Raw genomic sequence first — 15,245 nt, forward strand, 5'->3', positions numbered from 1 at the left:
TTAAAACCGTATTTAGCATCATTTATCAGCAGGTGGCAGCAGATAGTCTTGTGCAGGCCTACATCTACACATTTGCATTTGCTTACTGTACATTAAACATGCAGTGTAGACTGCATTTTTTTTTTTTTTTTATGTAAAAAAAAAAAAAAGGAAATCTTGTAAAATCAATGTCAACATTATAAGCCACACCGAACAAAAAACAAACAAGGGTCACAATAGATTGTCTCTGGAACTTTCTCAGCCCCTAAAATGAGCATTTTAGTACCTTAGAGAAGTAATATGTATCTTTAAGGAACTTTAATGGGTAAATATGGTACAGTTAGGTCCCTTTAAGGGTATTGTCCCAGTGACAAGCTGTTGATCCCCTAAAGGTACACGTTTTGTACTCTTTTGTGTGTGAGAGTGCAGAAACTTCTAAACTTCACTGATGATTGACAGTGCTTTTTGTGTTCTACAGAAGAAAGAATGTCACGCAGTAAGTAAACAATGACAATGTTCAGTTTCGTGTGTGAGGTGTCCCTTTAACTACATCTTAAAAATTCATTTTAAATTGCTTTGATATAACTTTGATACATTTATAAATAGATTTTACACAAGAATGTGCAGTACTGGTCATTCCTGTATCATTTATTTATTTATTTATTAGTTACTAGTTCTACAATCAAGGTTAAAAGTTGTGCTTCAACTGGCTGTCCAAATTTGTCCATGAACTTCGGCAGATATCCTGTAACATGGCTCTTTGTAATGCCCACTATTTGCTTAAAGAAAAAAAAAAAAAAGAAAAAAAAACAGTATAGGAATTGGCCAATTTTCTTGTAAAAAAAAAGAAAAAAAAAATCAGCCATGAAAAATCATGAATGGTGCATCCCTACACTGAGGCATGGACTCAAGAGCCCTAAAGGTGTCTTGTGAGGTGGAGTCGCTGTGGATCAAACTTGTTGGTCCAGCACATCCCACAGATGCTCAATTGACGCTCTCACAGTTCAAAAATCTTACGCTATGTCCTACTCCTTCCCTATTCAACTTATGGAAAAAACTTAACTGAAGCGACGGCAGTTCCTTTTTTTTTTTTTTTTTTTTTCTGTAAGTTGAATATGGAAGGCAGTCTGGCAGAAGCTAGATATTTTACTACATAACTTGTTAAATATTAATATATTTTAATAATTATTTTTTTACAAAAACGCATCGTTTCGCTTAAGAAGGCCTTTATTAATCCCCCAGAGCCATGTGGAGTACACGTTTATGATGGATGGATGTGGATGGAGACACTTTCTTTACTGCCACTATCACTGCCATTATAAAGCTTGGATACGGCAGGAATCAGGGTATTTATTAATTATATCTCTGATTGTATTCATCAGAAAGAAGAAAGTCATATATACCTAGGATGGCTGGAGGATGAGTAAAGTTTGGAGTAATTTTCATTTGAAAATGAACTAATCTTTTAAGTTCAAAACTACTAAACAGTTTACTGAGAGTATGTGTGTGTGTGTCCAACACATTGATTATGAAAACCAATAGTTTGCTTACCATCTAATACCCAGACCTTAATATGTGGCCTTGTTAGGGGATGATCAATGATATATTCTTCACCTGTCATATGACAAGTTTTGGCTCTTCAGTATATAGCTCAATACATTTTTTTTTTTTTTTCAGAATTGTGCTGTATTGATATGTCTTCATTGTATTAATAAACTTATTAACTGCATTTTATGTAAAAAAAAAAAGAAAAAAAAAAAAAAAGTTCTGGAAGTGCTATATGTGCATTTCATAAGCAGCACCTGTTCTTTGAAATGATCTAGAAGAATGTCACTTTTTTACATAATTTTCTTGACAGTGCCATTTATGAAAGAATTGTAATGCACTGTATTAGGCATCCGTTAGACTAACCTCTGTATAGTGAGTACTTTAATGACAGAAATTTCATTTTTGGGTGAACTAACCCTTTAAAGACTCAAGTCTGATGATTTCAGAGATAATGAATGCTGCACTGTAAAAAAAAAAAAAAAAAAAAAAAATCCTAATTTTACGGAAAATAACTGATTTTTTTTACGGTCATTTTCTTTTCTTTTAAATTATACTCAAAACTCTGTAAAATTGCAAACAACATATGTAAATTAACAACTCGGCTGTTATTTTATGTATTATGACATTAATGAAAAAATACAGTAATTCACATATTTTTTACAGAAAATTTACTGTATTTTTTATACAGTATTTTTTCTGTTTTCTTAAATTACAAACAAATGTATGTGAAATTACAAAAAATAATCAGTAATCACACAGTAACAAAACAGTTAGATGATAAAACGGTCAAGTGAATGGAAGCCAAAAAATCATGTAGAATTAAAGTAAAATATCCTAATTTAACCCCTTAACTGTCACAGTCCCACTGGCTGGACGCTTCAATGGAAGCTGTGGACAAAACCGGTTGGCTCCAGTTAGACAGCCCAGATGACACGCATCTGGGCCCCACATAGCTGTGCTGGCTGGGTGTGTTTTGTTAGTAACAATTCAGGATATATGTATAAAACAACAGTGTTTTTTTTCTGTAATAGTGTTTTGCACTTTATTTAAATTAGGATATTTATTTTACAGACTTTGTTTGGCAACCTGTTGCTGAAAGTCATTTGACTGTTTTTTTGTTTTTTTTTAAGGTTGTTTTGCAGTGAAGGTGTTTTATTGTGATAATTCAGGATATACGTATAAAACAACAGTGTTTTTTTTTCTGTAAGAGTGTTTTACACTTTATTTAAATTAGAATATTTTACTTTAATTTTAAGGTTTTTGTTTGGCAGCCATAGCTGACAGTCATTGACAATTTTTTTACGATTTATTTTTTTGAAAAAATGTGTGGTTCTGTTTAAACAAGTGGTATCATGTCCCACTCCCACACTGTGTAGGTGTAAAGCATTCTACTGAATGTAGATAACCTAAATCTATATGTAAACTAAAGTATGTGAGATTTTCTTTCTTCTGCAGAACACAAGAATATATTTTAAAGAATGTTTGGGTCCAAACAACATTGAACCCCAATGGCTTTCATTTTATGGGCACACACACTCACACACACGCATGCACATGCATTTCTTTCATTGTATTAGTAAGGACACTGCATAGACTTCTATTGATTTTATATCAGGTTAATGATATTTTCTATTGCCTAACCCAACCCTATCACAAATTTTACTGTTTTCCCGGTAATGGCAATCTTTGTGTTATTTCATTGCGTAAGAACTACAGCAAACTTCGGCAACTCAAATTTGAAACACTGTTTTGAAATCACGATTCGCACTCACGCACTGAAGAAGACATAATGTCTGTGTTTTGTCCTCTTGCCAGCTTTAATTTTACATTTTCCACCAGGAGGCTCCTTTATTTTTGTCTTATTTTTGTGAGTGCGAATCATGGTTTCATATACGAAGTAATTAAATAGATTTATACACAAAAATAAAGTAGCTAGCGACAAAAGAGCAAGATGCTAACGGATTTGTGGAACTGACATACACTGTTCATTACAATAATAACTAGATGAAAAAAATATTGCTAAAAAAAAGAAAAAAAACTTGAATTGGAGCCACTAAAATACTGGCTTCTGCCATTTTACTCAACGTACACACAGATACATAAAATGACTGGATAACATTAAATTTCAGCTTCTCTCAGCTGAGGTGTCTCGAGACGTGTGCAAAACAGGTTTGTTTAAGGTCACGGTGACTGACCTTTTGATGAGAACCCAAAACTCATCTGTGTTGCAATCAGCATAACAACTATTAAGTAGCCTATTAAATACAGTATGATCCGCAAAGACAGATGTACCGGCTCTGAGCCACTAAAATACTCACTTCATTTTTACTCAGTGTAAGCAAATAAATAATGTAATTACAAATGTATTAAATTATATAATAGTGTACATGTAAATTACATTAAAGCATATTTTAGTTACATTAATTCCTTGTCAGTACATACAGAAGTACACTTTTGCCATATTTCAAAGTACATAAAAAAAAATTGTATTAAAGTCCCACTTAAGTGGTTTAAAAAAATCACTCAGAAGTTCAACCAGTTGCATTTAATATGAACTTAATCTGTGATATGTTTAAAATTAATTACAATTAGAATGCACTTAAGCGGCTGAAAACATTACATTTAATTCACACTTAAGTGTATTGATAACTGATATTAAAATATATTTTAGTGCACATTAATTGCTTGTCAGTACACAGTGCACTTCACACATGGTTACACATGGTTCTTTAAATTTTTATTTAGAACAAATTCACAAGACATCAGAGTTACATGCAAAGTCTTAAAAATGATGCCTAAACCTGTAATATCGACACTGTTATTTAAACAATCTCTGCAGATGAGAGTTTCGGTGTTGATCCTAAATTGATTGATTGGTTGGTTGAGTGAATGTGGTCTGGATTCTGTGAATGAGGGTCATTGTGTCAGAAATGCTAAGGACAGAATTCCTGCACTGTGATCCACATACACTCGTATTGTAAATGAGCTGGGGAATACAGGGGGTTTAACTGCTTTGTGCACAGTAAAATCCCCAGAGTTAAATCAGCTCTGCTCAGAGTACATTTGGTCCCTCTCTAAATAGTGTTAAAATAACGCTGAAGCAGAGTTAAAGTTAATGAGATAATTAAGCTATTAATTAAGTGATGATTAAACATTAATGATGAACACCTGCTGTTAACAAGCAGAATCACTGAAGAAAAGAGAAACACAAGAACTACAACTGACTTCAGCCAAAACCATTTAATTGAAATCAACTGAAGATAAAAGTCATTAAATCTCACTAGATCTGATTAAAAGATCTGATTCACTTATTACTAACCAGATTGACTTTATTTCTGTCACGAGTCTAAAGAAGTTCTTATTTAGAATTAATTTAAGGTTTAGATGTTGCTGTTTTATTGGTTTAAAATGTATGCCACCATCGTAGTGGTCAGGGTTTGTTTTAGTTGGGCTCTTGACCCTTTTATGTTTTTACAATAATTTGTGTTTGAGCAATTGCAATAGTGTTTCATAACAAACACTTGTACATTGCTGAATCAAAAGACTAAAGGAGCAGATCAGCTTGAATTTATTGTTTGAGAGCCGTTTTGAATTAGCATCACAAAGAGGTCTGACAGCTGTTACAAAATTGCAAAAAAAAAAAAAAAAAATTAAACAAATGCCACCATAATGCGTCTGTGCTAAAAATGAATGACTATTACTGCTCAGGCTTATACATGAAAACATAGCATACAATCCTCAATAGTGGTGACAATAATTATTCACACTGCAGTGCATGATGGGAGTTTCTCACAATGACTACATCATATAAAAGCAGCTAATATCCGCTAACTGCGAAGCACTAACTTCACTGCTTTCCAACAACATATGCATTGTTGGAGAGAAAAATCTATCATAGAAAGTCAAGGGTCAAGAGCTCAACTTAAGCAAACGCTGATCTCCTTGATGGTGGCATCTTTTTTCTTTTCTTGACCAATAAACCTCTGTTGATTCTCAATTCTGTAGATATGAGAAAATAAAGTCAAACTGGATAGTAATATGTGAAGCTGGTAATGCTGTTTGTGGAGTTGTTTAATCAGATCTACAGAGATTTAACGATTTTATCTTCAGTTTCTTCAGTTTTTATCTAAGGCTGTGACTGAAGTGAGTTGTAGTTCTTGTGTTTCTCTTTTCTTCAGTGATTCTGCTTGTTAACAGCAGGTGTTTATCATTATTGCTCAATCATCACTTAATTAATTGCTTAATTATTTCATTAACTTTAACTCTGCTTCAGTGTTATTTTAACACTATTTAGAGAGGGACCAAATGTTCTTTGAGCAGAGTTGATTTAACTCTGGGGATTTTACTGTGTAAAGGTACAATTTTAAACCTATGTGCAGAGAGCGTATGTTAAATATTGTAAATGTAAATTTTTTCAGCATTGAGGTTATCTTATTATCCGAATCTGCAATGTGCTTCCAAAAGACAAAATTACAAGCTGTGTTGTTGGATGAGTTTGTTGCGTAAATGTCAGATGGAATGTATTTTTTAAACAAAAATTTGTCATGTATGTCACGGAGATACTCTGTGACCATACACAGTCTATGAGGCACATTCCCTCATTTCACATATGTGCACACACATGGATTTTTGTGATGCAGGAAAGACATAAAAGGGTTGGGTGCAATATATGTAGGGTTATTGTGTGTATTATGTCTAGTGTAAAAGTCTGTACATGTTCAGTTGTATATTCTAACTGTTAACATTTCACAAGAAGGTCATTCATGAGTTTATAAATAACTACAAGAGGCAGTGATACAGGTTAAGACATTTATTGATGTAAGTACTACAGATATACTTACCAGTCAGAAGCATCATTGGTTCAAACCTTGGTTTATGCATATATATTATTACTGCCACTTGATTTTTTTTTTTTTTTTCTTGAATCCAAGAAAAAAGTTTCAACAAATAAACATGACAAAAATATCCATAATATAGCAACCATGAACAATTTGAAAAGAAAAATAAATAAAGAGAGGAGAAAAAAAGAAAAAAGATACTTATTTCTTCCCTTTTCCTCGGGACACATTCAAGATACATATAATTTGAAAAGTAGCTATGGGCCCTTACAAATAAACAAAATATTGGAGATGATTGTTGGTCGCGGATGTGTCGAAAGACCTTAAGTAGTGCAAGCGGGTGGGTGCAAAACAGAATTTGGTTGTGTTGGCTGGGGAAGTCGCTATATTCTATGGGCTCTATAGGGGTGCAATAGAAACTTACAAGAAAGATCATGTTTGTTTTTCCACTCATTGATTTCCAGAGAACTGCACATTTTTTTTCTCTTGGGAAACAAGCATAACCATAAAAAAAGGATCCACAGCAACACTTCCTTTATGGCGGTTTGTTGCGTGCAAAGACTTGAGGACATTTGATCTAGCATGTAATACATTTTTTAAAATTTTGAATACAGATTTGTTGTAAAAAAGCAAAAATTTATTTAAAAAAAAAGAAACATTTTCCTGCTCTTACACCATTAAAACACAATTAGGCCAATATTTTCACGGACATGAGAAATACAGGAGATCTTATAAAATATTTAAGAGCTTATGATTTAAGAAAAATCACTGCTTGCTTGGGTGGTTATATATACTTTCTATTCATCAAATAATCCTGAAAAAAAAAATGTACACAACTGTTTTCAACATTGATAATAATAATAAATGTTTCTTCAGCAGCAAATCATCATATTATGATTTCTGAAGGATCATGTGACTGAAGACTGGAGTAGATGCTGAAAATTCACAGGAATAAATTACATTTTAAAATATATTCAAACAGAAAACAGTTGTGTTAAATTGTAAAAATGTTTCATAATATTACTGTTTTTGCTGTATTTCGGATCAAATAAATGAAGCCTATCACTTTACGAAGGTTGGTTTAAGTAGACCTATACATTTCTTGCAATTCCTTTTTAAACCTTTCTTTATCTTCAACTGGCAAGTAAATTAAACTGAAGTTTCTGCTTCAAGAATTGTCTACTTCTGTTGAACTTTCATTTTCTCATGAAGATCCTCCCCTTTTGATGAGATATAAAATGGGCTCTGAAACAGACACATTATTACATTCTCCTCCTGATCAAAGATGGATCTGCAAATCTCAGTTTTTCTTCTCTTCATTCTTTTCACTGCAGGTACAAAGACAAATATTGTTTGTGATGTTACTGAGAATAATAACAGATCACTGATGTATCTCTCTCTCTGTTTTATTACTACAGGACACTCTCTCCGCTGTTATGAGTGCATGAATGTGGTGAGTTCTTGTGCAGATCAAAAGGTAAATACATGTCCCAGTGGATCTTCTCAGTGCATGAGTACAACAAGAGTAACAAAAGATGGTAAGTCCAATATGTTTGAAATTTACTGTTATATTTGACTGATTGACTGATTGGAGATGCTGCCAGTATTTACTGGTGCTACAACAGAACAGCTACTCGTTTTTCTGGCAGAATTTACAATTTCAGTCACAGAATATTTAACATATATTTATGATATTTACTTTGTTTTCTCTCAGATTATGATTTTGTATTTAAAAAAAAAATGTTTGAAATGAGAAAAATGCTAAATTTTGACATTTATAAATTGTCACTATTATGTTCAGTTAGTTTCATTTTTATGGACTTTTAGTTTGTATTCAGTAGCTCCTGTGTTCATTTGTTTCAGTTTCCCATTCTCATTTGTTGTCACGGACATTCATTAATGATCACTGGTGTTAATCATTAGTTCCCTCATTTGCCCTGTATTTAAGTTGCTCTGTTTTGTGCTTTAGTTGTTGGTTGTTGTTTGTGTTAAGGGCATGCTGTTAGGCTTGTTTATATTTTATATCCTGTCTTCAGCAATTTGTAACATAAATACATCTTCCATCAACATAATGTGCAGTTTAATTGGTCTTTTCTGTATCATTCATGTTTTTTAGGTTCAAAAAATAAGTATAAAAGTTGTGTTCCTCAGTGTCAAAGTGGGTTCGTGAACATAGGCACTGCTAAGTCAACTGTTACCTGCTGTAACACAGACGAGTGTAATGTCCAAGATGCTCCAGGTATTGTCCTTCAATGATCATGTGCAAATAACTATCTTCATTAAAGTCAACACTCATTTTACTTCCAAATGACATTCAATCAGGAAATAAAACAAGGGTGTGGCTTGTCTGTCGTGAACTGATTGAATGGAGCAGCTGAAGGAGTGTTTCATTAGATATTTTGTAAAGAAAATAAAAGAATATTTGTTTCCCCTCTGTATAGATCGCAGCAGTAATGTCCCCAATGGAAAGAAATGTTACTATTGTGATGGAGAAAGCTGCACAAACACAGTGAGCTGTTCAGGGACTGAAAACTACTGCATTCATGTAATAGGTGAGAATCTGGAAAAAGATTTAAGTCATTATCTTTTAAGGTTTAAACATTTGACACAGATCACATATACTAATGTCCAGCTTAGACTGAATCAACCTTTGTTTTCTTTCTTTTCATCAGAGACTTTTGGAAACCAGTCAGTTGTTTCAAAAGGCTGTGTGTCTAAATCCTTTTGTGAAAACACAGCACAAGGTCCTAGAGTTCAGAACATCTCATGTTGTGAGGGGAACCTGTGTAACGGTGCTCAGAGTGTCTCCCAGAGCTTCCTGTTCCTCTGCTGTTCTCTGCTCTCCTACTTCCAGCTGCACTGAATCCAGCAGCTCTTCACATCCTACAATCAGACACACTGTACTGAATATAGAGCTTGCATTTTTTTTTTTCTTACTATATTTCGTGACTTCAATATTCAAGCTGTTTGACTATAGATCTGTAAATGGTGTTACATTATGTAGCTCCTACATATAAGCTCTAGGGGGCAGTGGGTGAAGAGGTAGTAAAGTTTGAATGTGGAGGAAGCAATGACTCGTCTTTTAAAATAACAAAGTGACCTGGTGTGATGAATTGAAAAAGATATATATAACACTCTGCACACAGGGATGCACAACAGCACACAAACATGCCAAATAAAAATAAAAGGATTACAATGTAAAAGATTATTATAAAGATAAAAATGCCTACATGTCATAATGGATAGTCATTGCATGTATCAAAATTACCTATTTGCAGTAATGACAAATGAAATTGGCTAATATTTTGACCAATCGTGGCAATACAACATTGTATTTAAACTGACAGCTTGAGAGTGTCTATATTCCACCATGTAAATAGCGAATCCGCCATGCCGTGAACGCACCTGGCTTTTAAAGGGAATGGGAGATGAAACTCTGATTGGTTTATTGCACATTACGCCCAATACACACCCATTACTCATTAAGAGATTATAGGTAAAACCCTTTTGGACCATTTTTCTGTTGTTAAACTAGCAAAAGTGGATTCGGACATGCCCTAAGTGCCATGCACTTCAGACTATGTGCTAAGATCGTTAAAAAGGGACCCATAATGTTGAAACTAGAAATATATCTTGTGTTGTTCTATCAACTTGATTGCATAGAACATACCTGAGTGCCATAAATATTCTTTTTCCAAAGTTTGCAAGCCTGTAACTCTAAAACTATTCAAGATATTTTAATATCCTTCTAGATTCTCATTCTAAATAAGCTTTCCTTTTGAAATCTTCATTTTCAAGGCCCTATACGGTCCCATAGATATTGGGATCTCAAAGCAGATCCATGTTCAAATTGTTCAATTTTACCCATTTTCAGTGATCGAAAACCAAATGTGGTTCACTTTGCACACCGGTGATACTTATTGCAGGAATGTCTGAAGAATAAATCATGTTTAAACTAGAATGTTTCTCTCTATCAAAAGAAATGCAAAAAACATAACTTTTTTGAAGCTAAGAGTTCAAATATGCAGTATTGTAACTACACGTTCCCGCAGTGACATCGCTGTATCTATGAGATTGAACCACATAGGGCCTTAAAAATGATGATTCCATAAGAAAAGTTTCATAAGAACAATAATCTAAAATGACAGTAAGATATCTTTAACACTTCTTGAATTAAAGACGTAAACTTCGGAAAAATGTTTTTGGCATTCAGAGAGGTATGTTGTATTTAATTGTTTTGATAGAGGGAAACAAGATACATTTCTAGTTTTAGTGTTATTTGTTCTTCAGACATTCTTCTTTAAACACAATAACTATCAGCTGTTTAAAAAGTCACCCACATTTAGTTCTTGACCACTGACAATGGGTAAAATTCAACAATTTTGACATGGAGTCACATTAGGGTCCTAATATCTATGGGAATGAACTATATAGGCCTCAAAAATGAAGATTCAAAAAAGAAAGGTTTATTAAGAATGAGAATCTAGAAGGATATTAAAGGGTTAGTTCACCCAAAAATGAAAATTCTGTCATTAATTACTCATGTCGTTCCACACCTGTAAGACCTTCGTTCATCTTCTGAACACAAATTAAGATATTTCCCAAGAGAAAGCAACTTAATTACCACATTCAAGGTCCAGAAAAAAACAAAACAAAAATAACAACTTTATTCAACAATTTCTTCTCTTCCCTGTCAGTCTCCTATGCTGTTTACATTGTAGACACAGAGCAGCACTTTCAGGTTCTACGTCAGAACACTTACTCAGAATTATTGCTGAATAATAAAGCGAGGCGCCTGCTCATAGGATAAGAACATTCAGTCTCATGAATAATAATGAGACACCAATGAGTCATCGTCATACTATAGTACAAGAAAACATCCTGGTGACGTTGACACGAAGACGAATTTAAACCCGGAATTTGAAAATAGCACAAAAAAGACTGAAATTAACTAGTTTTCTCCTACAATTAAACTAACAGATGGTAACATTGTCTTCTACCATGTTCAACACATATAACAATGTTAAAATCTCAGAAAATTTAGTTTAGGATTTCATGACCCTGCATTATACTATACTGATCAGGAATAACATTATGATCACCTTCTTAATATTGTGTTGGTCCCCCTTTTGCTGCCAAAATGGCCCTGACCCATCGAGGCATGGACTCCACTAAACCCCTGAAGGTGTGCTGTGGTATCTGACACCAAGATGTTAGCAGCAGATCCTTTAAGTCCTGTAAGTTGTGAGGTGAGGCCTCCATGGACTGGATTTGTTTGTTCAGCACATCCCACAGATGCTCGATTGGATTGAGATCTGGGGAATTTGGAGACCTCAAACTCGTTGTTGTGCTCCTCAAACCATTCCTGAACCATTTTTGCTTTGTGGCAGGACGCATTATCCTGCTGAAAGAGGCCACAGCCACCAGGGAATACCGTTTCCATGAAAGGGTGTACATGGTCTGCAACAATGCTTAGGTAGGTGATACGTGTCAAAGTAACATCCACATGGATGGCAGGACTCAAGGTTTCCCAGCAGAACATTGCCCAAATCATCACACTGTCTTCTTCCCATAGTGCATCCTGGTGCCATGTGTTCCCCAAGCAAGCGACGCACACGCACCCGGCCATCCACGTGATGTAAAAGAAAATGTGATTCATCAGACCAGGCCACCTTCTTCCATTGCTCCGTGGTCCAGTTCTGATGCTCACGTGCCCACTGTTGGCGCTTTCGGCGGTGGACAGGGGTCAGCATGGGCACCCTGACTGGTCTGCGGCTATGCAGCCCCATACGCAACAAACTGACATTCTGACTCCTTTCTATCAGAACCAGCATTAACTTCTTGCGCAGTTTGAGCTACAGTATCTGGTCTGTTGGATCGGACCACACGGGCCAGCCTTCGCTCCCCACGTGCATCAATGAGTCTTGGCCGCTTCCTGTTTCCTGAGATACCTTCATCTGATCGATTTTTGAAGGAAGCACAGATGTATCCTTTGCCGCCTTTGATATCCCACAATCCTGAGCTAAAAAGTAAAGATGGCGTCTGAAAGTTGCATTTGGTGGTCAGTTTGTGTGTAAATGTATGTGTATGACCAACGTTTATCACTTTTGATGTCGTTTCTAGCAAGATATTACTATTGTAGTAATTGCATTCGCTTAGTTTTCATTAAAGCTCTCTCTATTTTGCTGTAGATCATTAAACCGGTACGCTGCCTCAGAAGTCTGTCTGAAAACAGTTTCATGAGTTACCTTTGTGCACAAACGCTGTCTGCAGAGTCATTGCCTGATAAGTTGATTACGTGCTTCTGTGTATATAAGCCTTCAGCTCCCTTCTGTTCACCGTCTCATGTTAAAGTTACGTGGATTGTGTTTGTAATATGTCTCTCTGTTTATTAAAGGGTTAGTTCACCCAAAAATGAAAATTCTGTAATTTATTACTCTCGCTCATGCCGTTTTACACCCGTAAGACCTTCGTTGATCTTCGGAACGCAAATTGAGATATTTTTGTTTATTATTTGTTTATTATTTATTATTTGTTTATTATAAAGCGACAAGAATATTTTTGGTGCGCCAAAAAAAACAAAATAATGAACTATTTAGTGATGGATTTCAAAACACTGCTTCAGGAAGCTTCGGAGCGTTATGAATCCTGAAGCAGTGTTTTGAAATCGGCCATCACTAAATAAGTCGTTATTTTGTTTTTTTTGGCGTACCAAAAATATTCTCGTCGCTTTATAATATTAATATTGAACCACTGTACTCACATGAACTGATTTAAATATGTTTTTAGTACCTTTATGGATCTTGAGAGAGGAAATGTCATTGCTCCCTATGTAGGCCTCACGGAGCCATCGGATTTAAACAAAAATATCTTAATTTGTGTTCCGAAGATCAACAAAGGTCTTACGGGTGTAAAACGGCACAAGGGTGAGTAATTAATGACAGAATTTTCATTTTTGGGTGAACTAACCCCCTTAAAGTCTTGTTTATCGTCATTCTGCGTCAAGCATCATCTTATAGACTATCATGCTACAACCATGCAACCCGTGACACACAAGGTTATTTTGTATCTGTAATTTAATATACATTTTTGTTTACAAAATATTCATTCCATCCAACAACACAATTTTTTCTTTTGGACGCACACTGCAGTTTGGATTAGATACCTTAAATGCAGAAAATTTTCATATTTACAACATTTAACATACGCTCTCTATAGAGATTTACAAGAAAGATCATGTTTGTTTTTCCACTCATTGATTTCTAAAGAATTGCAGTGTGTTACATGAACCCACAATGCACACACTCACACACACCTACACACGTAAGTTTGCAATTGCTTTAACAAAAATTGAGAATGTCAGTTTAAATACTGAATGTTCTCTTGAGTTTGGAAGCTTTCTCTTCTAAAATGAATTCATAAAACAGTTTAGATGACGAGTTTTTCAATTTGCTCTACTGTGTATGACTGACTAACATTCAGGATACAATATAGGGCTGAAAACATTCAGCAGTCAAAGGGGCTTTTTTTTCTCTTGCAAAAGCAGCCATAAAAAAGGAACACTTCCTTTACATCTGTTTATATTGATTTTATTTCAGGTTAATTAATTATATTTTCTATGGCCCATAACCCAACCCTACCACTAAACATACCCACCACAGAAACATGTGCAGAGCACTAGACTCAAAAAAAAAAAAACATGTGTTGGTCGATTTATAAGCTTTTTTTTTTTTTTTTTTGGCCCTCACAAATATAGCAAAACCTGTACACACAAACACATTTTTCAAAAAACCTGCTTTTGTGTTCAAAAGAAGAAAGAAATTTATACAGGTTTTGAATGACATGAGTGTGAATAAATGATTTTTATTCAATAAATGATTTTTCACTTTTAGAAGGTTGGACGTACAGTATTCATTCTTTGTAGTTTCCTTGTTAAACTGTCATTTATCATTAACTGGCAAGTAAACTAAGCGGAGGTTTCTGTTTCAAGAATATCTACTTTTGTTAAACTTTAATTTTTTGTCATGAAGATCCTCCCCTTTTGATAAGATACAGAATAAGCACTGTAAGAGGCACATTATTTCATTCACCTCCTGATCAAAGATGGATCTGCAAATCTCAGTTTTTCTTCTCTTCATTCTTTTCACTGCAGGTATAAAGACAAATAGTGTTTGTGATGTTACTGAGAATGATAACAGATCACTGATGCATCTCTCTCTGTTTTATTACTAAAGGACACTCTCTCCGCTGTTATGAGTGCATAAGTCTGACAGGTTCTTGTGCGGGACAAAAGGTAAAAACATGTCCTGGTCGATTTTCTCGGTGCTTGAGTTCAACAGCTGTGGACCAAGTTGGTACGTCCAATATGATTGAAATTTACTGTTTTGACTGATTGGAGATGCTGCCAGTATTGACAGAACAGCTTGTTTTTCTATCAGAATTTGCAATTTCAATCATTTGTTTTCCATCAGATTGTTATGATTTTGTACTTAAAACATTTTTTAAAATTAGAAAAAGGCTCAATTTTATAAATTCATATTTATAAATACATTTTCCATCAAAATAATGGACAGTTGAAATGGTCTTTCCTGTATCATTTATGTTTTTTAGATGACAGCAGTACTACAATTATAATTAAAGGTTGTGCTCCTGTCTGTCAAAGTGCGTCCATGAGTATTGGCAGTTCAAAGGCGACTATTTCCTGCTGTGACACAAACGAGTGTAACGCCCAAGATCCCCCAGGTATTGTCCTTCAATGATCATGTGCAAATAACTATCTTCTTTAAAGTCAACACTCATTTTACTTCCAAATGACATTCAATCAGGAAATAAAATGAAGGTGCAGCTTGTCATGAACTGATTGAATGGAGCAGGTAAAGG

At 34.6% G+C, this 15,245-nt stretch overlaps 1 protein-coding gene across 6 annotated transcripts in view; it reads left to right on the forward strand.

Moving 5' to 3' along the window:
* The window catches only part of LOC127503759 (urokinase plasminogen activator surface receptor-like), a 67,701-nt gene that overhangs the window by 40,794 nt on the left and 11,662 nt on the right, over positions 1-15,245 (forward strand). The window contains exons 1-5 of one of the 6 annotated variants that reach the window (XM_051877877.1): positions 7,583-7,699; positions 7,784-7,903; positions 8,482-8,604; positions 8,807-8,917; positions 9,038-9,705. The exons of 1 other annotated variant lie outside the window; for it this stretch is intronic. In XM_051877877.1, coding sequence (XP_051733837.1) covers positions 7,651-7,699; positions 7,784-7,903; positions 8,482-8,604; positions 8,807-8,917; positions 9,038-9,228 — 594 coding nt within the window. In that variant the 5' untranslated portion in view covers positions 7,583-7,650 and the 3' untranslated portion in view covers positions 9,229-9,705. Of the gene's footprint in view, positions 1-7,582; positions 7,700-7,783; positions 7,904-8,481; positions 8,605-8,806; positions 8,918-9,037; positions 9,706-14,385; positions 14,518-14,599; positions 14,720-14,975; positions 15,108-15,245 lie in introns of those variants that run through there. 4 more of the 6 variants (XM_051877878.1, XM_051877879.1, XM_051877874.1 and 1 more) reach the window with 4 other exon arrangements.

Source organism: Ctenopharyngodon idella, chromosome 21 (genome assembly GCF_019924925.1).
Source record: "Ctenopharyngodon idella isolate HZGC_01 chromosome 21, HZGC01, whole genome shotgun sequence".
In the NCBI taxonomy this organism is placed as follows: domain Eukaryota; kingdom Metazoa; phylum Chordata; class Actinopteri; order Cypriniformes; family Xenocyprididae; genus Ctenopharyngodon; species Ctenopharyngodon idella.